The sequence below is a fragment of the Drosophila mauritiana genome, chromosome 2L, assembly GCF_004382145.1.
Source record: "Drosophila mauritiana strain mau12 chromosome 2L, ASM438214v1, whole genome shotgun sequence".
In the NCBI taxonomy this organism is placed as follows: domain Eukaryota; kingdom Metazoa; phylum Arthropoda; class Insecta; order Diptera; family Drosophilidae; genus Drosophila; species Drosophila mauritiana.
In genome coordinates, this window is record NC_046667.1 from 16,479,982 (window position 1) to 16,504,048 (window position 24,067).

Consider the following 24,067-nt stretch of genomic DNA (forward strand, 5'->3'; position numbering starts at 1 on the left):
AAGCTACATAAAAATGTTTTTATGGATTTCAGGTAAATATGCCGCTGCTGAGGCTGCTACATCAGATCTGCAATATGTATCAAAACGTAAAGGATGCCCAGAACGAGTTTCACGATCAGCCTGAGCTAAGCAAAAAGAGCCAAACCAAAGACGAGTGCAGCTTGGGTAAGTTAACGATCACTACATTCAAACTGCATTTTCAAACCTAATAACTATTCTGCTTTTTAGCTTCTGAGCCCACAGACATCGTGCCATTTAACTCGATGTCCGAGCGCTTTAACCATGCAGAAAACTACTCAGATGAACGCTATGACAAATTCAACGAGACGATGCCGACTATGTTGGCAAGACCGCGTCCCGGAGGCTTGGCTCCCATTATTCAACTGACACCTTCTCCAAATGCCAAGAACAGGCCCCAGAGTTTCGCCCAGAAACTTCGATCCACCGGGAAATCCGTGAAGGGCAAGCTGGGCTACACGAATTTGAATGAGTCCAGTTCATCGCCACTAAGGGATAGTCCAACAATGTCGCTTCACGAACAAAATATCCTCAAAATGTCTACGGAGTCGAAGGCTTCATTGAATGGTGCTTGTGCCACTAGTGTCAGTGGGGATTACCAGAACACGCTGACCAAAGCTGGAATGCCAACGATGGCGCCGATGTTAGAGACACCCAACTGCTGGAAGACCATCTACCACCTGTTGGAGTTGTATGGTACAATGCCGGAGACCAAGACTGTGGTCCAAAGGAGCTCGTTGAACGAACACAAAAGCAAGTCTGCGGGCTTCGCGCACGACGAGGATGATTTGGCCAGTGCACCAACACCTCTGCCCCAACATAGGGAGATGTTACTGGTAGATGCTTCATCTCAGGAACGAACACGGCTGATAGTTTTCGGTGTGGCCAAGATTCACAAAACTCGCCTGCTGGCCACGCTTTCTGGCCTCAAATTGGAATCAGAGATCACCACTCTTAACAGCACAGCCACTTGGAGGAAAAAAGCTCGTCCTGTCTCCTTGGAATGCTCTCTTACTGGCCAAGTGGGACGCGCCATGATTGTGCTGCTCGAAGGAGTCGCTCCCAGCCAACAGTAAGCACTACTCTGCCAGATTTTCTGATTCGTATGTTAACTCGTTTGTAATTCATTTCAGAACCGTGGTAAAGGTAACCGTGGGCAAGAGCCAGACTCTCTATTCAAGCCTTTCCAAGCGTGGAAAGGATAAGAACAGTGGCCTGCTGTCGATCGGAGCTGTTAACATAGACATACCGCAACATCCGGTGGCCCTGCATGGAATGATGACTCGAAGCTCTAAGCAGTTGTCGTCCACTCTACAGGAGCTGCGTGTAAAGCGTAACTCTGGTCGGTCCACGCTCCGTTCGCATACCGCCGAGGAGCCTGAGTCTCCGTTCCATGCCCGCAACTCTGGTGGAGCCAGCAGTGGAACTGGAGTGGCCAGCGAAATGCGGGAGCGCACTGTTTCCGGCGGAGCTGGTGCACAGCAGCAGCCGCAACAGGCGGCCCGCCGGGCAGCACACATGGCGCAATCCAAGACGGGCACAGGACAGCACCAGAATGGATTGCTTCAGCCCCTGGTCATGCAGTTCAATGTGCTCTTGCAGAGTCTGTCCATCAATGCTGCGCTACTTCCTTCGCTGCAGGCCCAGTATCGCATGAATCACGTTAGTTCCATGGGAGTCACTGGGCAGAGGGCAAAGTTTGTTATCGACCTGCCCACGCACACGCTCAGCTTTAATACCAAAATTCAGGTGAGCTTTAAACATTTATAAACTTTTTTTTTACATAATATTTGTTCAGCGTACAAATTTTAGATAAGCCCTTGTAAAAGGTATATAAAAGCATTTGTTTAATATTTTAGTCTTGAGAAAAGAGTATGTGTATGCATGGGAAAGAATATTAGTTAAAGATGACGGAGATAACAGGTTAAAAAAGCAATTAAATGGGCTGAACTTCCTTTTTGAGCCAGGACAGAGTAAATTCGTCTCCTTCGCGAGATAGGATTGGTGAAAGAGTGTCCCAGACTTGTTGATGATAGCTGTTGAGCAGCTTTACTTCCGCATCCGATAGAAGTTCCTTTTTAATCATTTTAGTTTGCTTAGGGCACATGGTGATGGTTTTGAAAGTCAGCGCGCCACGGTTGGAGAAATTGTGTGCCACTTGGCCCGGCACAATTTGAACAATATCCTCGACACGGATGCCGAACTCTCCGTCCTGGTAGAAACCAGGCTCATTGGAAATGAACATGTTCGCCTGGAGACCAGGATCGTCGGGCATCAGTCGAATTCCTACGCCCATGGGACCTTCGTGGACATTAAGGAAGTGACCTACTCCATGTCCGGTTCCGTGTCCGTAGTCCAAACCGACGTCCCACAGGGCCTTCCTCGCCAGAGTGTCAAGAACCTGTCCCTTAACCTTAGCTGGGAATACGGTGGAGCCGAAGCTCAGTTGGCCCTTCAAAACGCGAGTGTAGGCTTCCTTCTGAAACTCGGTGGGTTCACCGAAGTGAAGGGTCCTCGTCACATCCGTAGTACCATCCAAGTACTGAGCTCCGGAATCACACAGATAAATCTCCTTGTCATTTATCTTCCTGTTGGTTTCCTTCTTTGGGTGATAGTGAATCACAGAGCCGTTGGGTCCCGAAGCACTAATTGTGGTGAAGCTGAGGCCCATGTACTTATCCTTTGTCGACCGGAAGGACTCAAGCTTATCGGCACCAGACATTTCATCGACTTCCGCACCCTTCTTCACTTGATCTTCGAGCCAGGCGAAATACTGACACAAAGCGACTCCATCGCGAATGTGGCTGTTGATGAAGCCCGCGATCTCGACATCGTTCTTAATGGCCTTCAGCACACAAATGGGCGTTACCTCCTGTATTCTACGTGACTTGGGTATCAAAGCAGTTAGATAGTAGCTGCTGGTGGGTGCTATCCAGATCTTTGACTCCTTGGTCGACACAATCTTGCTAATTTCAACGCCAATTGAGGCGTAGGGCAAAACGTTTATCTGCACATTGTTCTCCTTTTGATGCTGCACAAAATCAGTGGGCAATTTGCCAGAGTCCACACAGAGCAGTAGTTCATCGTTGGTCACAATCAAGTAGGAGAAGAAGACGGGGTTGAAGTCAATGTCCGAGCCGCGTAGGTTCAAGAACCAAGCGATTTCATCGAGCGCACTGACCACCAGGGCATCAGCATTCTTCTCTTTCAACTGCTGGCGCACCACGTCCCATTTTTTGGCGATAGTTACGCCAGAATGTTCTAGTTTCAGGGTAATAATCTTGTTTGAGGTTTGTGGTGGCTGATCCTCACCCCAGACCTCGTCGATGAGGTTGCCTTCGATGGGCACCAGTTGGCATTCCGCGGAGCTAAGTTCCGTTTCGATGGGTTTCCACACGCGGAACGACAACAGGCGAGGATCCACGCCCACAAAGCTGCCCTTGGGCAGATTCTTCGCCAGCCAGGCGCCAATCGACGGGGTGGCGCTCAGACCATCCCGCATCAGAACCCAATTGGAGTCCAGCTGCTTCTCCGCCTGCTGATAGTACCGGCCGTCGGTCCACAGCAGTGCGGTCTCCGTCGTTATCACCGCCGTGCCAGCGGATCCATCGAATCCACTCACAAAGGAGCGTCGCTCGTCATGCTGGCACTGGTACTCCGACTGATGGGCGTCGTCCGAGGGCACAATGTATGCCGATATGCCGCAGGAGTCGCCAACCTGGGCGCGGAGCATCAGCTCCCTCAACTTGGCCAGAATCTGGGTGGTGCTCCTCTTCATTGTGGTTCCTCAATGGCAGCAAATTAACTGAGCGAAAAAACAGAAATTGTAGTCCAGTTGGGGCGATAAGATAATCAACCGTAATCGGGTTTCTTGTATCCCATAAATACATAAATAATCGGGCGAATATAAGTGTCACACTCACAAAGGCTGTCAAACTGTTGTTTAAACTACAGGGTGCAAATATATTATAATCTTTTTGCACTGACACATTCAATTTTGCAATAAATAGCACGTCAAAAATGCTGAACAATCAACTATGTTATTTTATATCGCCTGTAAGCTTTCAGTATTTTTTAGCTTTTGCCTGAAAAGGTAACACTGAAAGTGTGGCGGTAACAATTTAAATCTTTCTTTAAGTTACTTAGCCCTAATCATTGTTTTTAATGTATAATTAATTAAGTTTGAGATGCTCAGCAGCTGATTTTGAAAATAATTCAACTAAAATCTTAAAAAATGTTTTAGAAATAATAAAATGTGTTTTTTCTTTGCAATTCCTCTTAGAACGAGATGAACCTGCCATCGGAAGCTTGTATTGGCCTGCCACCTGTTCACGTTCTGGCGGAATACATTCCAGACCACCGCCAGGATCACACGGAAAATGTCGAGGGCATTGTCCTGCGCCAAGGTGGCTACGTGAACGCCAGTGCCGAGATCGGCGAGTTCGAGCGCTGCCTGACCACAGATCTCCTAAACCATCTGGTCTTTGTGCAGAAGGTGTTTATGCGCGAAATCAACGAGGTGCTGCAGAAGGTTTACGGAGGAGAGAAACCTGTGCCACTGTGGACGGAGGAGAGTGGCGATAGTTCGGGAGCAGTGCAGGAGTCCTCGCTTAAGCGCATCCTATTCTCAATCAACATTTCCATGAAACGCATCCAATTGACGGCCACTACACCCTGCTCCTCGGCGGTTCGATTCGAGACCGGAATCCTGGAGCTGCAGCTGTCTAACCGCGTGAAGAACCTCGGCGATATGAGCAATCGTAAGCTCTTCTTTAAGGCTCACATAGATTTCAACTTGTCCCTGGGTCAGATTATCCGCAATGTAATTTTTGACGAGGCCGAGCCGGAGTTCCAGCAGTACGCCTTCTTCCACACTACCATTAACCTGAGGAATGCCTTCCAAGACGAACTGCTCAACGAGGACAAGGAGTTGATTTTGCTCACCCTGAAGAGACCATTGGTCTACGTGCAGCCAATTGCCGTGGACAAGGCAATCCTCGTGTGGCTTAACTATAAGAATGCGTACGAGTACTGGGCGGAGAAACGAGCGAATCTCTGCCACGAGCACGCTCAGCACAGTCTCCATAGTCAGTACTCGGGACAGCCTCAGAACCAAAATATGCAGAATCCACAAGTGTTCGATCGCGTGGCTTTTGGCCAGATTGCAGGCTCAAATTTGTCTACGCTCTTCCTGCAACTCACCGTGGAGGACATGGGCATTTGCTTGCCCCTGAAACAGGTCAATACTACGGTATGTATCCAATTAAATCTGTTATCAATTGTTTATCTGAACCAGATGCATTTTCTTTTGCAGACATTTGGCTCCCGTTCATACCAAGACTTTGATGCCAAGGGTGCAGTTGTGATCACGCTGGAGAACACGATAATCTCGGCCTGCAACTCGGGAGCTTTGGTGTCTAAGGGAAAGTTCCAGGGCTTGTGCCTGCGATTTGCCGATGATTTTGAAACCAATCTGGATGACTGGAAGCCCAACAGCGCCGAGCCCATTATGAACGTTTGCGTTGTCTCCGAGGGAACCTTTGAGGTGTGTTCCCGCACTACGGCAGCTAAAAAGGGCGAAAATGCCAAGTGGCTGCTGAATGTAAAGTGGCAAATGGAGGGCGTGGATATTCACCTGGATGTAAATATTGGCAAGCAGCTGAGTTCTCTTGGCCACACTCTTACCATGCTCACGGGATTCGAAGAGGATGAGACCCAAATGGAATCACCGGACAGCGATGAAGGAGATCAGAGCTGCAGAGATACGTTTGTGCGGCGGAGAGGAGACTTCGACAATTTGCCAGCTTTTGTATTTGATCCCACAATCGATTCCAAGAAGCGTTCGTTCATGATGGAGAAGGAAATGGCCGAACAGTTGAAGATTATCAATGATCTGCGAACTCTCGGAGCATCACATAATACCGTGGCCCACGAGGAGAGGCGACTCCAAGAGCTACAAGCCATATGCTACAAATACTTCCGCAGAGATATGATCCAAAAGTGGAAAAGACCATCGCTGAGAAGGTCACTGAAGACCTACGGTCGCTCGCATTCGTACATTGGATCTGGATCTTCAGTGACTGGAGTTGGCGTTCCGCAAACAATGGACAATGTTAGCTATACTGGCAGAAGACTGGACACAATTGCCTCCAATGACGAGATATCTAGCTTGCAAAGCACACCGGCCTCCTGTCATTCCCGCAGTGCTTCCTTGAAACATACGGCAGGAGGAGGAGTCATTGGAGGGGGAGTTAATGCTCTTGGACGCGTCACCTTCACGGAGGCTATGCGCCAGACTTCACTACCCAATGCGGACACGGACACGGAGACAGCTGACAATGAGCTTGATTGGCGAGGTGATATCACGCCTAGTGAGATTGATGTTGATGGCACCTCCGTGGAAATGCGACGCAAGCATGGACATGGACAGAAACAGCCCGAACCCAACATCGACTTCGAATTGGACATTAAGGTACTGGTGAACTCTGGAAAATGCGTGCTCCATACGAAAGATACTGGCGAGGAGCGAGGCTACTCTGGTGGATCGGGAGCAGCTACAAGTGGTGTGCCAGCTTCAAGTGTAAAATCCCATAAGCGCGAAAAAAGCATAGGCAACGATTGGGGCAGTCCAACTCCTTCGAGAAGGCAGAGGGACAAGAGCAAGCTGCGCTACAATGCCAACGCATTGCTGGCGGATCTCACCATCTTCCACATTCCTGGATTGGATGTAAAACTTCACTATCAGTCAAAAACACTGGCCGAGCAATTAACCGGAGATCAGTTGCCAACTGGACGCCGAATGGGCAGCAAGCGAGCAACGTTGTGCGCTTGGATGACTTTACAAAGTATACCAGAGGAAACAATCATATCACCACATATTTTGGAATTCCTAGAACAGACTCTAGAGCCCATCCCTGCTCGGCAATCGAGTAGTGTTCCGCCAACTCCCTCCCACAATACAGGTGTTAATCTGGACATACTGCCTGCCAACTATGTGACTTATGCTTCATTTCCGGTGGATGTAATAGTTTACTTTCATATGCAACCTTCTACCTTCAGATTTAGTTGTCTGCCAGTTTCTAGAGTAGAATGTATGCTTCAGCTGCCAAGTTTAGATATTGTTTTCAGTTCAAAGAGGAGCAGCGACGAGGAGAACTCAGCACAGCCAGGAGTTCATAGCCAACCAGACCAGCAGCTACCTACTGGTGGACTTAGCGTTACAGGCTGCCTTGCCGACTTTAATGTGTTCATTTTCCATCCGTATGGTGGCAAAAAAACGTCCAAGGAGACACAGTTTTCACCTCTAAGCGACAGTGAAAGGAAGGATTCGTTGAGTATTAACGTGGAGTTCGTCAAGTTCCACATCACGCGCTGCAGAAAAGTGTACATTGAACCTCTGCCCAGTTCTAAGAGATCTCTTGATCAATCGCGAGCCGTGATACGGTTTTCTACCATTGTGGATATTGGTAGTGCCAGTTTTAAGTACGACATGAGGAGATTGACTGAGATCCTAGCCTTTCCCAAAGCTTGGTATCGCAGAAGGATTGTGAGAAGGCTTTTCCTGGGTGACCTTAGTGTGCAGCAACAGCAGCAGCAGCAACAGGGAAATGGCGCAGAGACACCAACTGGTTGCCCACCTGCTACTCCAACGCCCAGTGAAGACGCCTCCAGGGCTAAGGATAAAATGCGCCTCGACTTTGATGGACAATCGTCGCAGCAGCAGCATCAGCTGGGACACTTCGGAGCTGTAAGACACTTGAAGAATCTGGGCAAATCCTCCAGCGCCGAATCGTCAGGAACGCCTCCCTCTGAAAAGAACCAAATCACTGCCTGGGAAACTCTGGTCATCTTTGCAGTTAATTTTACCAAACTAAATGTGCAAATGAACATTGGTAATGTGTGTGGCAATGTTGTCTGGCTCACAAAAGACTTTCAGTCGGATGGACGCCTCTCCATCGGAAGCACTGGCTACAAGAACATGTATGCTGGGATCTATCTGGGTGGATCAGCCCTCGATGCCAAGGGTGGTATAGTGGGTGGCAGTTTCGAGGTGAACAAGATCAACAAACGTTTTCACATAAAGGAGGAGGCGGGCATGGAGCCTTACCACACCATGGGACTGAGCTTTATGGCCCTGGAACTTAGACTAGATTACATGGGAACATCAGTGCTGATGACCAGAATTAGCAGCTTCTCAGCTGCCATGAAAGATGAATGGCGCACTGCTTCCCAAGCGGCAGCAACTCCAGCTCATGGCAAGGACCAGCCCAGAGCTTTGATCTTTATTCACGGCGATCTTACCTGGGACCAATTGCAGATCATGATCAGCAAATCAACAACGGCGGATCTATTGAAGATGTACTTCAAATTGGAGGAGTTCTTCACACAGCAGTTCAAATCCTCCAAGAGGGTGTTCTCCAATTTGGAACCTCGCCTGCAGGATCGCACTGCCAGCATCAAGAGACGGCAGCAGCACAAGAAGAAGCCTGCGAATGGAGAGCTTGTTGCTCCGCCTCAGATTCATGGCATGATTGGCGAAAACACAGACGCACGCCATCATCGGCATTGGCAGAAGCCATTGGCACAGGCTGTAGGCCTGGTTGTGCCCTCACTAGTGACCCGTTTGCCACGTCATGGTAATGTGTTGGGTGGCACCGTCGAACTTCGGGGACAGAATATTTCCCTGGCATGCTTCCACGGAATTAATTTCAAGTCTAAGTCATGGGCCCTGTTCAGTCTGAGATCTCCATCCATTAACTTTGCAACCGAGGCGCGTCAAAGTGAGGACGAAGTTCTGGTCACCCAGACACTCACCTCTTCGTTGGGACAGACAACGGAGGTGCAGCAGCAGCAGAACCATTCTATGGCGATCGTGAGTCGCATCACCAGAAACATCATTTTCCCGCCTCAGTTCAAGACGCTTAATGAGTGGTTCCATTACGCTTTTGCTAACAGCGAGATTGATGGTGAGTTAAAAAAGAATAATGCTAAGACTAGGTTAATTGACCCGCCATTTTCCTCCCCCACAGCTGTGGATCGCTTCCCCATGCTGGAATGCGAGCGGGAGATCGCCTCCAATTCTATAGAGCGAACACGGGCTTCTGGCAGCAGCAGCGCTGCCAAGGCCCAGGAACACAATCACAATCGCGAGGTCATCTTCGCCCTGCCCAGCCTGCAGCTGCATTTCAAGACTGAGCACAAACAGGGACCAACCACACCAGAGCCAAGTGGTAAGTGCATATAAGTCCATCTATCTATTAATACAGCAAGTTAATCATAGTTCTATGTTCGATTGCAGAAAATAAGCCAGAAGTTTTGTGCAGCTTCATCACCGAATTCGATGACCACATTTTTGTGACCGTCGATGCGGACGCCTTCTTCTTCCTGCACGATCTCATCACTTCCTATGTGACTGAAAAGGAGAAGGTGGTAAGTGTTAAAGCTATTTGCTTGTAAATTGAGAAATAAAACCACTTATATCACCACTAGATTGGAGCTCAGTCGGCGAGAGCAGCGTCGCCCAATCTCTCGCAGAAGGCTAACCTGAAGCCATATCTGACCGACGAGATACTCAAAGAGAAGAAGGGCGCCTCAAACACGAACCTGACTGCTCAGGGCAAGCAAACGAGCGGCAGCAAGAGCAGTTTGGATCCACTGCAAGGAAGCCACACCAGCCTTGCGAACGCTGGTGCCAACATGTCAGGAGCAGCGACAACGAACACGACGACCACCACAACAGCCACAACCTTATCACCTGGAGCGGCAGCTGGTGGACCATCGACAAGCGCTACAAACGACTCAACTGATGGCAAGCAGCAGCAACAGGAGGGTTCCCCGCCCACCTTTGATCTCGAATCGTTTGTGCGTGACTGGCGGCACTTTGAGTGCCAGACCTGGCACTTGGAGCCGACAGTTCGCCTGCTCTCCTGGGCGGGCAAGTCCATTGAGCCATATGGCGTTGATTACATCCTAAACAAACTGGGCTTCAGCCATGCACGCACCACCATACCAAAGTGGCTGCAGCGCGGATTTATGGATCCGCTGGACAAGGTGCAGGCCCTGATGATGCTGCAACTGCTGTTGATGGTGCGCGAGAACAAAGTGGAGCGTGATGGTGGGGCAATTGGCAGTGGCAAGCAGCAACAGCAGAACCATCGACCCCCAACGAATTAGCCATGGCAGAGTAGCACCTATGACAGTTGACAATTACCCAAAGTCCTTCGATTTAGTCTAAGTAGCGATGTATAGATTTTTCACACGTGTAAAGTTTTTATTATTTATTACCCTGGTTGACCTAGCATGCTTTAAGATTGAAACTGGCGGTATTATGTGGCCAGTAAGGCAGCTTCATATATAATGTAAATGGTTTGCTCTCGTTCCCCTTCTTTTTAAGCATATCTGTATACTCTTTCTATAGGTGTAACGTCAAGTGCTTCGTGTAATTTGCTCAATTTTTGCGCTTTGTAATTATCATTACATCGTTTTGTTATTTTAGAAATTACTAGCAACAATGAGCAGAGCAATGTGTTTAAACTATAAGTAGCTCTAATTCAATATACCTAAATACTTATATTATTATATAAAAAATGTGTAAGTGTATCCATAAGTAAATTGAATAAAATTTCGAAAATGCCTACAAAAAAATTTCAAAACTACAGTACAACGATAAAAACTATTTATTAACTAGGATAAAAAGGATAATTTAATAAACATTTCCTCTATGGTTTCTAGTTGAGGATCGACATTACTTGGGTTCCTCATTCATCCGGCGACTGAATAAGAAAGTGTTCCGGCTAATTTCGGGCCAACTTTGATTGTTCCTCCGCCTCCTTTCGGCCTTGGCTGGAGTCCCTTTGAATTCTCTAGGCCTCCTAGTTGCCTTTTTTTATATTTTTCCATCCTTTTTTTTTTTTGTTTTTTGGCCGAGTAAACTTTGCATCCGCAGCGCGCATCCGTTTATGTTTTCGTTTTGTCCCGCTGGCTGAGCAGTGCAAATGTTTTCCTCGGCTTTCTTGGCGCCTTTCAACGTTTTCCTTCGCCTGTCACTGGGTCTTAGATTTTTTTCGGAGGCTGCGGAGGCTGGGAAGACTCTTGGCTGTGTCTTTGTAAACATTTCATTTTCCATCAAGGTTGCGTTTTTAATTATCTTTCCTTTCTCTGGCTGCTCTCGATGTGATGGGTTCCTTCTTCTTTTTTAGCATATTAGGTTCGGTGTGTGTTTTTTTTTGTGCCTCAGTTTCTACATCATTTTGCTGGCTCTGTGAGGCAGTTGCCCCGAGTTGATGAGCTTTTCACGCACTGTAGGCGCGCGCGGAATAAAAAGAAAAGCTGCTGAGGTTCTGATGTGGGGGGTCGAGGTTGGAAATGCGGGCGAGGGGCAGGGCGGCATCCACGGGATTCGGGGGTTTCCGCCTTTGGCAAGGGTCTCGTGCCAGTTTAACTTGGGCCCTGAATGCGAGTGGTTTACTTTGGAGATTAGTTTATCTAAAGTTAATGAGGGTTAAAACTAATAGGCGAATGGCTTAATTTTTAATTATGAGACTTGCTCTTCCTTTGTGGTTTCTTTTCTTGGCTAAAATGGGGGCCATTTTGGTCTTTGTGTTCAAGCTCATCTTGTTTTGGTTTTCATTGCGATTTTTGTGGGTCCTTGACATTTTGGTGGCACTTAATTTAAACCGCCACCAGCTTAATGGCTTTTTCGAATGGGATTTTAAACAAAAGTAAGTTGAGTAGCCTCGGTACTTCGAGAAGATTTCCCAATCTAAGCGCCACTTTTGGACATTCGATACCCATTTCGTTATTAGTTTTCTGCTGAAATGGAATTTTCCTGCAGCATATAATGTGGCATTCGCCCCATAAATTGTCAACGCATGTTGTCAAGGTGCTTCGGACACTTTTTTCAATTAATTGGCGAAACTTCAAATTTCACTTTTTCTTTATTTCTTGCTTTCTTATTTTTTTGTTTGGCAATTTATTGAGTGCGCCCAGTTTTGAATTACACTCATCGTATATTTTCTACTACACCCGATTTAGGTGGCATTCCGTGTCTGGATCCTGTGAAATATGAGATGAGCTCTCATAAAAATCGCATAATGGCCAGATACTTGTGACTACAGTGAGCCTTCACGTTCGCTGAAAATAATAAAAATAATATTTCCTAATACTTTTTGAACCTTTAAATGAGTGAATGTAGAAGTTAACATTAATAAAATATTTAGAGAGAAGTTAAGTGTTTCGGTTGCAGTTAACAGTAACTAGGCTAAACCAAATCAAGTCCGATTTCCAGAAAATTACAGGGTATCACGCACCTTAGGCAGCTTCCCGAGATTTGAATTCCCCAGTGTTATTTATTAGACCAGTCGAAGGCAATCAAGCACAGGCTGTGCCACACAATTTATGCCGCACAACCCTTGAACCCAGGCTCTAAATTATTTTTTAATTTCCTCAGCTTGGGGCCCCCTTAAGAAACTTTGGCTGGCCGAGAACAACAAACAACATAATAATCAAGTCAATAAAAAAGTCATAAAAAAATAGAACACAAGAAACAAAACCGACAAATATCTCAAAGGGCCAAGGAGCAAAGACGGCGAGGCCATGTCCTGTGGCCAAGTCTATTTATCTGTGTGTGTGTGAGTGTGAAGGGAGGGGTTGGGGGTGGTTGTCTTGTGGCATGACCAACCAGGACATGCCATAGACAAATATCAGACAAGGACTTGTAAGAACGATAAAGCAGACAATAAAAACCACCAAGCCTAATAAAAATTACATTTTATTTTATTTCCCGACCTCCTGCCTCCTTCCTCCTCCACCGATTTCCGGTGGGTGGGGGGTAAACAATTTTAAATAGTCAGAGCCACGCACGTCAACAGGAGCAGCCCCAACTGCTCGTCCTGGGCCTGGAGTCTCTAAATTACAGCCAAGATATTCGGCTGCCAGATAGCGGGAGCATCCGCATCCACATCCACATCTTCACCCCCGACCACGATCCCAGCCAGTAAGTAATGTAAGTAATGGCTCCCCCGTGTGCTGGCCAGTGTACAATTTGTGGACATTTAACTGTTTCTAATAATTATGTAAATGCCCGTCACTTGATGCGCCACTTTTGTGGCCAGTGTCCCCAGTTTCCTTCGCGACACCCATCCACATCCCCATCCATTGTCCTGGCAGCAATTCCTCTTGGCACAATTATGCTCAGACCATGGGAAAATAAAATGAAAATAAAAGCCTGTGGGCGGAACGGGGCAGTGTCAAATTTAATGATGTTTCCCGGCCCGTCCAATTGGGATTGGTAACCGGGAATGGGTCTCGAGTAGATTAAATCGCAATATATTTTAAATAACATTCTATTTTGAAGCCAAAAGCGATTTATTTATACATTTATTTATACATTTATTTATACATTTGAATATCGAGTAGCACTGTATTTATTTTATATATATTTGACTTTTAATGACTCTTACTATTAGCCAAATTAAGTGTTTAAAATATCATGTCTTGTTTTTATCTTAGAATAAAAAATTTTTCAATGCCAAGTAACTGCTCTTTTAAAATTATGACCCTCAAAAGCAAGATTTGTCAACCGCTGATAAACTATTTTAAAGATTATTAGTGGACGAAGTAGGTTGGATATTCACTTAATTGAGCTTTAATTAAATTAACAAATTTAAACTTATTTATCATTATAACTCGCAAAGTTACTTTGAAGTTCGTTTTTATGTTAATTGATTACACTTTGAATTTTATATAATATTAATACACATACTAACACCATTTTAAATTAATATTTAATCATTTAAAGCTATTCCAAAAAAGGCAGGATTTAAAACGAAACTGGTTGATATAAATCACGCTTTCTGTTCGGAGCCATTTACTTCCATTAATGGCCTGCTACTCGGCCGACTACAATGGCTTTTACTCTGGTGTTGGCCTTTCCTATTCCACTGCAGCCAACCATAAAATTATTATGCAAATACGTAGGCGAGGGGCGTGGCAGGTCGTGGACCAAGGGTCAGGAGTGTGCACATATTAGGGCTACAAGCCGTTAATATGCAAATGGCACCGCGACTCATTCATAAAGAGGGAGTTTTTCAACGGCGCAGCAGTCCTTGAATGCTGTTGTAGTCGTCCGCGTCTGAGTCCTGGCAACAGGATGTGCCGGCCATTCATGAAGATCACGATGGGAGTTGGAGTCTCCTGCTAGTTACCAACACGAACATGAAGGTTTAGAGTCCCAGCACAAGGACAAAGGTTCGCATGTGCATGGTTTACAGGACTAATGAGCGGGTATCAGAGGGAGCAAGGAATTGAAAGTGAGCATTAACTGGAAACATTGGGTGAGAAGTATGTAAGTTGCTTTACAGATAGTAAAGTATAGTAAAATCTATATCACTGTGGAGTTACGATTCACTTCACTATTCATATATGTATATATCCGCAGAAATACAAATCTGTTGGGATAGTTTCACGTAAATTTCCAAGTTTTTTTGAAGCCAAGTTCAACTTTACAAGAAGTCTGTATTTATTTAAAATAAAAGAATAGCATGTTGATGACACCCTAAATTATAAGTATTTGCATACATGTAAATAAAAAATCTGGAATAATCTACAGAATATTATTAGTGCAATTATGTGGTCCAAAAAAGATTCTCCTTCCGTTCGAAAGACTGCACAAAAGAAGGCAACCAAGGGCACCGAGAAAACTCTGGAGAAGAGGAGCTGGCTGAGGAAGTGCACACACAAGAATTTCGCCACTCGACTGTGGCAGAGTAATTTCATAATTATGCAAGCACAAATGCCATTGTGTGACCTCCCCACCCACTTGTGGGGGCATAGTCCACACAAGTCCCTCCCCCACCGCCTGCTTAACACCCAACCATCCGCAATTTGTGGCAGCCTCAAGTGCAGGGGAAAAGTGTATAATTATTTGTTGCCTTGTAATTTTTCACTTAATTTCCATGGTCCGGGGCGTGACATCCGTTTTCTGCCGGCGAAAAAAGTGTGCAATTATTTTAACGCTCCTCAACTGGCAAATGAAAAGAAATTTATGCCTATACTATAGAAACACTCGCTTTAACGATTCTGTTATATTATGTAACTATAACAATGCTAAATTATTTTTCACTTCTTTATTTTCAAAAACGTTATAATTTATTAACTAATAGGGTATTTTAATTATATTAGGAAAAAGTGTGTTAGCAATACTGCATATGCATTACATTTCTCTGTAGTTTTCTCCATATTTTCCATGATACTTTTCTCCCTCGTATTACTGCTACCAAAACCACTTTAGGCTAATCATCATATAAATGGTTTGTAAAATATTAGATAAGGGCCAGCAAAAAAAAAAATAAACTGTTAAATGTCTTGGAATTAAATGCGTGATTTACCCCGTTGCCGCTTCGCTCTGCTATCCGCTTTTCCAGCTCGCTTTTCCAGCTCGCTTTTCCACTCCACTCCACTCCGCTCCCACCTTTCCACGCCATCGCAAGTGGCTGCTTTGTGTTTTTCCTCAGCAGGCGAACGCCAACGTGATTTTCCATTAAATCCTTGAACAGCTAACGCGCTTAACTTTGCTAACCAACAGAACCTCCCCTCTTTCCACTTTTTTTTTTGGAGGCAGCCTCCCCAGCAGAGCTTATGCAAAAATTTTGTTTTATACAATTTTCAAGTCAAGCGCCTAATCCCAACACTTATTCTTATACACTTCAATGTCTGGCAATGGAAGGGGGCGTGGTTTAGACGGAGGGGTTGCACGCAGTGGGTGTCTAGGAAAGGGGAGTACACAGAGAAAAATAGCGTAACATATATCATAAATGTCATATGGTAAATATTCACAATTGCTACATATAATAATTGAAAAATAAACATTTACATTAAGTTATACAATAAACACCATGACATTTAATAAATGTGTGTCACTGATTTTTTTTCAGTATGGTTACGTTTTGTCGTCTTGGGGCAGGGCATTGAAAAGTTTTTCTTTTCCCAACCAGACAATATTTTATGACAAGTGCTGGGGCTGCCAAAAGTGGGTTGGAAAGGGAGGAGGGGATCGGTCTTTAGCTTCTAAGATGGTTTGGTGAATTGCGGTTTTTGAGGAGCGGTGGCGGTCCTGTGGGTAGGGGCAACACATTGGCACATTTTGGGATTATGCCACTGAAAAATTCATTCATTTCCTGCTTATTTTTCACGACAAAACGGGCGAGACGGAGCCGCCGAGGCAGTGAGTTTCCCAGCGCCGGCGAAAACCCCAGCACTTTGTAATATATAATTAAGATTACAAGCTTTCTGGTTTTCGGAGTCTGAGGCTGTGGTGCGCGGCTTTTACGACTCGACTTGACTGATAACCGAAGGCGAACTGCGCGCTGCCGCAGGAATTTATTCATGGCTGAGGTCCAAGGATGGGATTGGTATCCTGCGGGATCCTGCCTGATCCTCCGGCTTACCGGGTTGTTTATGTCCGGGTGCGACCTCTCGCAGATTAATTTATGCGCTGCGTAATTATTAAATCAAAAGTATTAATGCCCGGTCCGGCCAACTTATCACGAAGTGAGTGAACCAAGCAAAGGCGCTAATCAACATTTAAGAGTTTCATGGCGCCCTTGAATGGGTTGGCCAAAATGAAAATTGAGGAAAAACGTGAAATAAATGTTTGGTTATTGGGTTTTATTTATGGTAGTTGGAAAATAAGATCTAGCCATATAGTTAAATGAATAAATGCAGCAGTCGCGTGCAATCGGAAGCCATTTGAAAGAGAATCCATTCACATTCACCCATTCACTTCCAACATATTCATCTCGATAATTTGCCACAAAGTGGCACTGGAAATGTGGCAAATTGTCAACCATTTGACAGGCGGCATTAACAAGCCTCTCTGGCCGTGAAAGACGACACCACTTCAGTTTCAATTTGCATGACGCATTAATCAGCATTCGATTTGAATCTCGTTATCCCCACCCGCCCGCTGCCCTTTTTTGCGGGGGCCATTCCCTTGACAACCCCACGCAATAAATTCGAGCATCAAATGGTGAGTAATTTCTTTATGCCGTCGGTGTAATGTGCCGCCATAACTTAGTCCTGGACGACCAGGACGATACGAATGGAGAGGTGTGGCCGGGGGGCAGTTTAGAAAGAGGTGGAGCCGAGCTAGCTAAAGGAAATTAGTATGCCGAGACATGAAAATCATTAGGCCAAAGACAAACCGCTCCAACTGCGGCCCACTCGGTCTGCGTGGTTGTCACTAATTAAATTATATACATAACAGGCACATTCACAGCAGCAGTGGAATCACTGGATGATGTTGGGTGGACTGGCCAGATTTGGTTTAACGCCCACCGCAGGTGTAATTAAAGAGCTTGAACTGCAATAAATCTACTCCATCATAGGGTATCTATAGGGTAGACTATGCCCACTGCAGTGGTATAACATTACAGAGCAAACTACATTTGCATTTGAGGGTGCCACAGAAGTCTATACTGCCCCCCAATTAAAAAGCCGTATCAATTTGCAACCTTCCACTCCCATCGACATTTAAATCCTACTGTTTTATCCGCAGCATTGTTCTGACCCTGATGAGTCCATTCTACTAATTAAAGAGGTCCACCAAAAGGTTGCACCACCCGAGCGTATGAGATTGTTTTCGATAAAGATTATGCACAAGTTTTACCACTCAGCCAACGCAGCAGCAATCACCCAACCCATTACCACCCCAAAGCGGTTTTTCTATTTTATTTTTTGTAATACACATTTTTTTAATTTGATGCGAGACAACAAGAACTCGATATAAAAAGGGAGCCACAGAAAGAAGGAGAAAGGTTCGGTTTGGCCCTTTGGCAACGGGTTAAATCGCTTGTAATTACGCTACATAAATTTTAAATAAGTATCCGTTTCTTTTCGCCGCTCTTTCCGCCTCCTTGCACTCAAAGGATCTACCCGCAAATGTAAATATATATATGTATGTACATTCAAATGTACGCTCCAAGTTCCCTTTGTGTTAATTGCGCTGGTTGGCTCTTGGCTGGCGAAGTCGGTGCCCAAGTCAACCTCGAGTTGACCTTTTCCCCGGCCAACGATAATTCGCCACCCGTTTCAGCCAAGCTTACATGCTAATTGTAACCAAAAATCCTGTTTATTGTGCGCACATCAAACTTTTAGTGTTGGTAAGCGGCTTAGTATTCAAATTGAATGTAATACATTTGGCCAAATTGCATGCGAGCTTGGGTCTTATCGCAAAGTCCTCGGGATTTCGGCTGATTTAAGCTGCCGTTGTGGACAAAGGGTTTGCTTTTGGGTAAATCCAATTCAGTTAAGGGGTAACGAGCATCCTTGATACGAGGTCGACGTTTTTTACGACACCCCACATCCACAGGGAAAAAGCTTATGGACGGGCACATAATGCTAATCGGCACTAGGATAATACGTTCGCACAACCCAAATCAGGAAGTGTCGATTGTTAAATGGTTAATTTAAACAGGTTAAGGGGGGATTTTTTAAAATAAAAACTGTCAATCGAATAATTTAAAGCAGTGTCTTCTTGAAGGGCCTTTTAATGCACATTCAATTTCGGCAATCATTCATGGCTGATTCATTGTGAGCAAACACTTTTTAGCACTTTCCGCTGACATTGGAATTTCCTGTTCTTTTTAACGAACGCTGCTATAAATAACCGCTCTGAGTTTTCTTGCCCCACTCAAGGATAATAAATGCACCTGTACGCGTCACTCCGCGTTTCTTCATATCATGACCGATATCCGGCTTACGTTTAACCAATAAAAATGTTCAAAATAATCACATTAAATATTATCCCCTCCCAACGAAACTTCCATGTACAGCGCATCAATTTCATGCCTTGAATTCGAGTACGAAAAAAGCAAGACAGACCCCATTGAAAGGCATTAAAAATTGTTACGTGGGTATATGGCAATGAGAGGGAAATGGCGTGTCCTTACAACCACTCACCGCGGGCGGCTCCTGTCGTTGTTCTCGGAAAAGCGGATATTGATAAATTCACGGCAATCAATAAAAAGTGATAAATGACAATTACGTGTAAGCAAAAAAAAAGTGAAGGAAGAATTATATAAAGGAAAAAGTGGTGGCAAGAAAAACACGGAAAAGCAAACTGCGTGTAAGGCAGCGAATTTAAAAACTAACGAGTTCAGGATCGGCATCCTTTTGCTATTACTCTACTCAAATCGGGATTAAAAAATAAAATTTAAAAAATATTTCTGTTGTACAAAAGCTTTGGTTCTATTATATTACTTAAAATTACTTAAAAAATTGTATTCAAAAGTTTTTCTATGTGCTCATAAGTTTCCAGCAATATAGGGGTGACTACAAATTATTCATGACAGTAAAGTAAAGTTTTGCTGCGTTAATTGCACTTTCTTGTTGCGACCAGTATGTTCAAAAAACAAAAGAAAATGTCTACTAATTGCTTGGTAATATCCATTTCTCAAGTGAATACGGTTTAGTGCTTTGATTTTTGTCATAGTTTGCCAGCCGAGTGAGCAGGGCTAAACTAAAGTCTGGAAATGCAAGTAAAAGGAAATAAAACAAGGCAGAACAGAAAGAAAATTACGACTTGGATGCAATCGAGCCATAGTGGAGTTCAGTCCACATCATGCCCTACCTTTTAATGGCATATTGCTGCTGGGCTATTGTTTGTTGTGCCTGAATGCATTATGTTGGGTGGTGGGGTGAGGAAATTGCACATTGAAAAATAATTGTACATTTAATAAAAGTTAGCTAACTAAAGGTTCCCGTCAGGCAGTATATTTCATTTCAACTATTTATAGACATTTCCCAAAATATCCCATATTTTTTTCGGGTTAACTTAAGAAAGTAATAAGGTAGCTGCTCTAATATAGACCCAATTATATATATTTTTATTTTATTGTATTTTTAAATTAAGTAGCAAAATGCGACGAAACAATATGCAACAGCATTGAGTCAACCAGCATGGCGTATACTTAATTTTCAGTGTGCCGGGTAAATAAAACTCATTCAGTCACATGAATGCTTGAACACAAAGGACAATGCAAAAGTCTAGGGAAACTCTCGTTTGTCGCTCTGCTGACACAAAAAACCAGTTGCCGTTATCAAATTGTTAACTGAAATAGGAAATCTTAGTTATGCACTTGTTCTACATAGTGTTCATCTATTTCGTTGAAATGGTTGTTTGCAATGAGTAAACGGAAGGATGTTTTCCCCTGCGAAAGAGAATGCACTTTTATAAAAATGGGCCCAAAAATTGGGTAGATTTAACTTTATTGCTTTCATTTTAAGCATTCAATTTAACAAGTCCACTTTCTAGGCCAAAACATAACTCATAACTCTCTTACACAATATTAAGTAATATTGATAAATTCAAGCTTTGAATTTTTTTCATAATTTTCAAATGGATAACATTAATTTGAAACAGATTTAGCCACCATCCAAAAAAGTTACCATTGTCTATTTTTTGCGGCATCATTACATGCACTTGTTATGCCTTTTGTCTTCACAACGAAACACATGAACTCAACTTTTTTTTGCTGTCATTTCCATTTCTATCGTTACTGCTTTGTAATTCAATAAAGTTGTTGTCGCCACGCCTCCGAACGCCCCCTCATGTGGCAATCGATGTTAAAATAACAATAAAAATCAGCTTACAACAACAATACACAATTATGCAAGAGATGTGCGAAGAGTTCAAAATAAAAATGGGAGTCCTTCACCGAATTGCCCCATTTATTTGATTTTATGTGTAACCCATTTGCCGTGTACTCGAAATACAATGGAAACCACATGCTTGGCTTTTATGGGCCGGCCATTTGCTACTTTCAGGCTAGTTTGCCATTATTAGCCAGGCTAACTTGGGTATTGCTCTCTTAATTTGGTTGGAGGGTAAAAAGGAAGTTCTATATATAAGTCTGTAATTGGCGGGAGAAAAAATATAAAAAAAGAAACTAATATATATGAACATGCATAAAATACTTAATATAATACAAAAAAATAAAAAATTTTGAGATTAATGAACTTTATAAGTGGTGGAAAGCCAACCGAATCCTTTGTCCGCCGTTTTCCCAGCTAGTTTGTCATTCTCAGCCGCACGATGACCTCGTGAGAAACCGCTAAGTAATCACTTGCTTTCGCAGGGAACAGCAAATTCGCGGGAAAGCATAAGCCCGAAAGTGGGGACAGAAGAAGAGCATTTTTTGTTAGCCAGTTTTGGGGCGAATGCAGAGAATGCCATTAAAAATCCAGGTGGACAGAAAACGCTGGCCAAAAAGGGAATGCCAAATCAAAGTGTGATGGGGCTTGGCTACCTCACAATTCGCGGCAGATGGAGATGCACGAGGAGCTGCCACCGAGTCGAGAGCTGTCAGCTTGGAGCCGCAATGCGGCCGCAACAAGGGGTTAAATGGAGCAGCCAGGATGGGGCTGCTCAGCGGAGGTATGCGGGCCAGGGAGCAGGATATCCAAGAAGAACAGGAGCCAAAAACACGACGCAAGCGTAGTCCATTAAACGTGTCAAAAGACATCGGAGCCCAGGGAGCCCGCGATGCAGCAGTTGAGCTCAAAGCGAATCCAACCGAGCAACAGAGAGTCGGGTTTCACGTTTTTAACCCAGAATCCGTTTTAATGATTTTCTTCACTCCAAGTATAGTTCTTCCAATTTTGGTGTATAGAAAAAGTTCGATATTATCTCATAATGGTTTTAAATTAAATTGTTTTTCGAACAGAAATTACTTATTTTTAAATATTTTTGCCTCTAGTTTTTCTATTTTTCTTGACCATCACTCAATTACCAGCTATTCATTTGACACTTTTTATTTCCTGTAAGGATAGTAAACTAAACCATTGCATGAGCGTGGCCATTTCGCATTGTCGTCGCTAATTAATTACACTTTATTGGATTAGCTTTAGTGATGTTGTTCACTACCATTTTGCTTAGCACTCTACAGTTTTAAAAAAATAAATCAATTAGTAGATTGCGTTGGCATTTCTTTAAATTTGTGAGTTTGCTTTATGTTGCCAACGTGGCACGACAATGAGCAACCTCCCACGCGTTTTAAGGCAGTGCCAGGATATTGTCAACAATAGAAAACCGCCTTGTCTGCGGCTAATTTGACATTGGGCGACATCGCTGATGATAAAGAATTCCCGCGAGGATGTGGCAATGTCAACTGGAACAGGAGACAATGCATGGCACATCCTTGAATTTGCCATTGATGCACGAATGGCTTGGTGGCTGGCACGTAGTCACATGTTTTGCATATTCCCCCGAGCCACCAAATGGCTTATTCATCTCCACAGCTAATTTCGACTTCAAAGGGAATGCTGCAGCCAATTGAATTAGCCCAGAGTTGAGGGTACTGCACCTTCCCAGTGATTGATGACCATTGCTTGTCGCCATAAAATGTCAATTGCCAGAGAGTAGCGTCCAAGATCTTTTCAATTCACTTGTTATAATGGCATCAATATTTGCCAACAGCACTGGCAGCGGACACACCATAAAGCCAAGCCAGAGGCACTTCCTGTCCAATATGAAGAACAAGCACAGTGACAAATTATATATAAGCACATGTACACCTGCGGCAAGACCATAAAATACATGGCACACAAAAAATAACAAGTTGTTTTGTTAAATTTATGTATGAATTGTGATGAACCAGAAATGAGATACAAGTGCTCCAAGTCGTTTGTGTTTAAATACTGAAAAGAAACATTGTATTTACCTATTATGCTGACCATCATTGTGTTTGGGTATTTCCTAATGCACTTCACTGATTTAGTGTTTGCTACATTTCGTGTTTCCGGCTTTTTGTTGGCTTCCGCTTCGCACTTGCTGTCGATGGTTGGTGTTGGTATTGGTGTTGCTGTTGGTGGCGGTGCTGCTGCTGCTTCTCTGATTGTTGCTGCCGCTGCTGTTGCCACTTGAAGAGCAAGCGAAAGGATACGAAACGAAACCAAGCCGACACCAGTCAAACCATTGTCATCATCCCCGATGCGATGGTGCGGTGGCCACTTCAAAGCACGGTAATATCCTTGTCTGGCCAAAAGCGTTGATTGTCGCCCGCCTTTTGCCACTTTCACTGGCGCTTTCGTTCTGGTCGTCCTGCTGCGGATGACTGCAGTGGCAGCTGCGGAATGGAGCAGCAAAAGCGAAACAGCAGCTGCAGCAGCAGCAGCAGTCTGACCACTTGCCCACTTTGCTGCGGCCTTTTTGGTTATCCTTTGGCTATTATGGCGTAATTGACACTTGCTCCGCAACTTGTCTGCTCTGTCCTGCTGCGGTTGCAAGTTGCTCACTAAATTAACAGTTGATAACTGGGTGCTGTAGCGAATCCCATTTCTATGGTTATATGATTCTCCACAAAGCCTTCGAATACATCTACTCATAATTATAAAAGAATTTATATTGCTACTTTAATATTAAAAGTTTCATAGTATGAAAATCCTTTAACTCCTTCCTGAGCCTGGTATTTCATTTTATATATTGTCCACTTCCCGAGCAAACAAACATGTCTTTCAAAAGGACATTAAAGGCATAAGCGTGGTTTGGGTATTGACCAAAATGGATCATGGTCTGCGAGAAGTTTCGGGGATGCATTGCATACATCAAGGACTTGCCACGGCCCTAACCCTATTTGTGCAGCTTCTGCTGCATTGCAAATGCATAAACACAGTTTGATATTATACCATCGCCAGCTGTGCGCATCGAATCCTGATGCGGCACGACCTCCTCCAGATCCTGCTCCTTTTTGCCATGGAGAAAAGGCAGTCATCGAAGGCGGACAACACGTTGACATCAAGGAACACATCGTGCGCCGAGGAAAATTGCATTAGAGTCAGCCGCCTGCACATCCACATATTCATCCACGGCGATATGACAGCAGGAAAAACAGGAAAAATGGAAGGAACCAGCGCCACAGTCATCGAACATTCCGGTTTCCCTTCGCCCTCTCCGCGGGCATAAAATATTCAAAATATTGTAATCGCAGAATGCGAACCAAAGGCGAGGAAAAGCGGGAAAGGAAACTTGCTTTTCATCGTTCCGACAGTCGAT

At 44.4% G+C, this 24,067-nt stretch overlaps 2 protein-coding genes across 9 annotated transcripts in view; one reads left to right on the forward strand and one right to left on the reverse strand.

Moving 5' to 3' along the window:
- Positions 1-10,639, forward strand: part of LOC117136816 (transmembrane protein KIAA1109 homolog) — a 28,583-nt gene extending 17,944 nt beyond the window's left edge. For all 8 annotated transcript variants that reach the window (XM_033297889.1, XM_033297914.1, XM_033297906.1 and 5 more), the window contains 8 exons: positions 33-165; positions 229-1,090; positions 1,152-1,767; positions 4,301-5,269; positions 5,333-8,984; positions 9,048-9,248; positions 9,317-9,447; positions 9,508-10,639. In XM_033297889.1, coding sequence (XP_033153780.1) covers positions 33-165; positions 229-1,090; positions 1,152-1,767; positions 4,301-5,269; positions 5,333-8,984; positions 9,048-9,248; positions 9,317-9,447; positions 9,508-10,191 — 7,248 coding nt within the window. In that variant the 3' untranslated portion in view covers positions 10,192-10,639. The remainder of the gene's footprint in view (positions 1-32; positions 166-228; positions 1,091-1,151; positions 1,768-4,300; positions 5,270-5,332; positions 8,985-9,047; positions 9,249-9,316; positions 9,448-9,507) is intronic.
- On the reverse strand, positions 1,849-4,049 carry LOC117136880 (xaa-Pro aminopeptidase ApepP). Its single transcript, XM_033297988.1, has 2 exons — positions 3,942-4,049; positions 1,849-3,823 (listed from the first exon to the last, which is right to left on the reverse strand). The coding sequence occupies exon 2, from the start codon at positions 3,794-3,796 to the stop codon at positions 1,955-1,957; it is 1,842 nt and encodes a 613-aa protein (XP_033153879.1). The 5' UTR covers positions 3,797-3,823; positions 3,942-4,049; the 3' UTR covers positions 1,849-1,954.
- Positions 10,640-24,067: the final 13,428 nt, after the last annotated feature.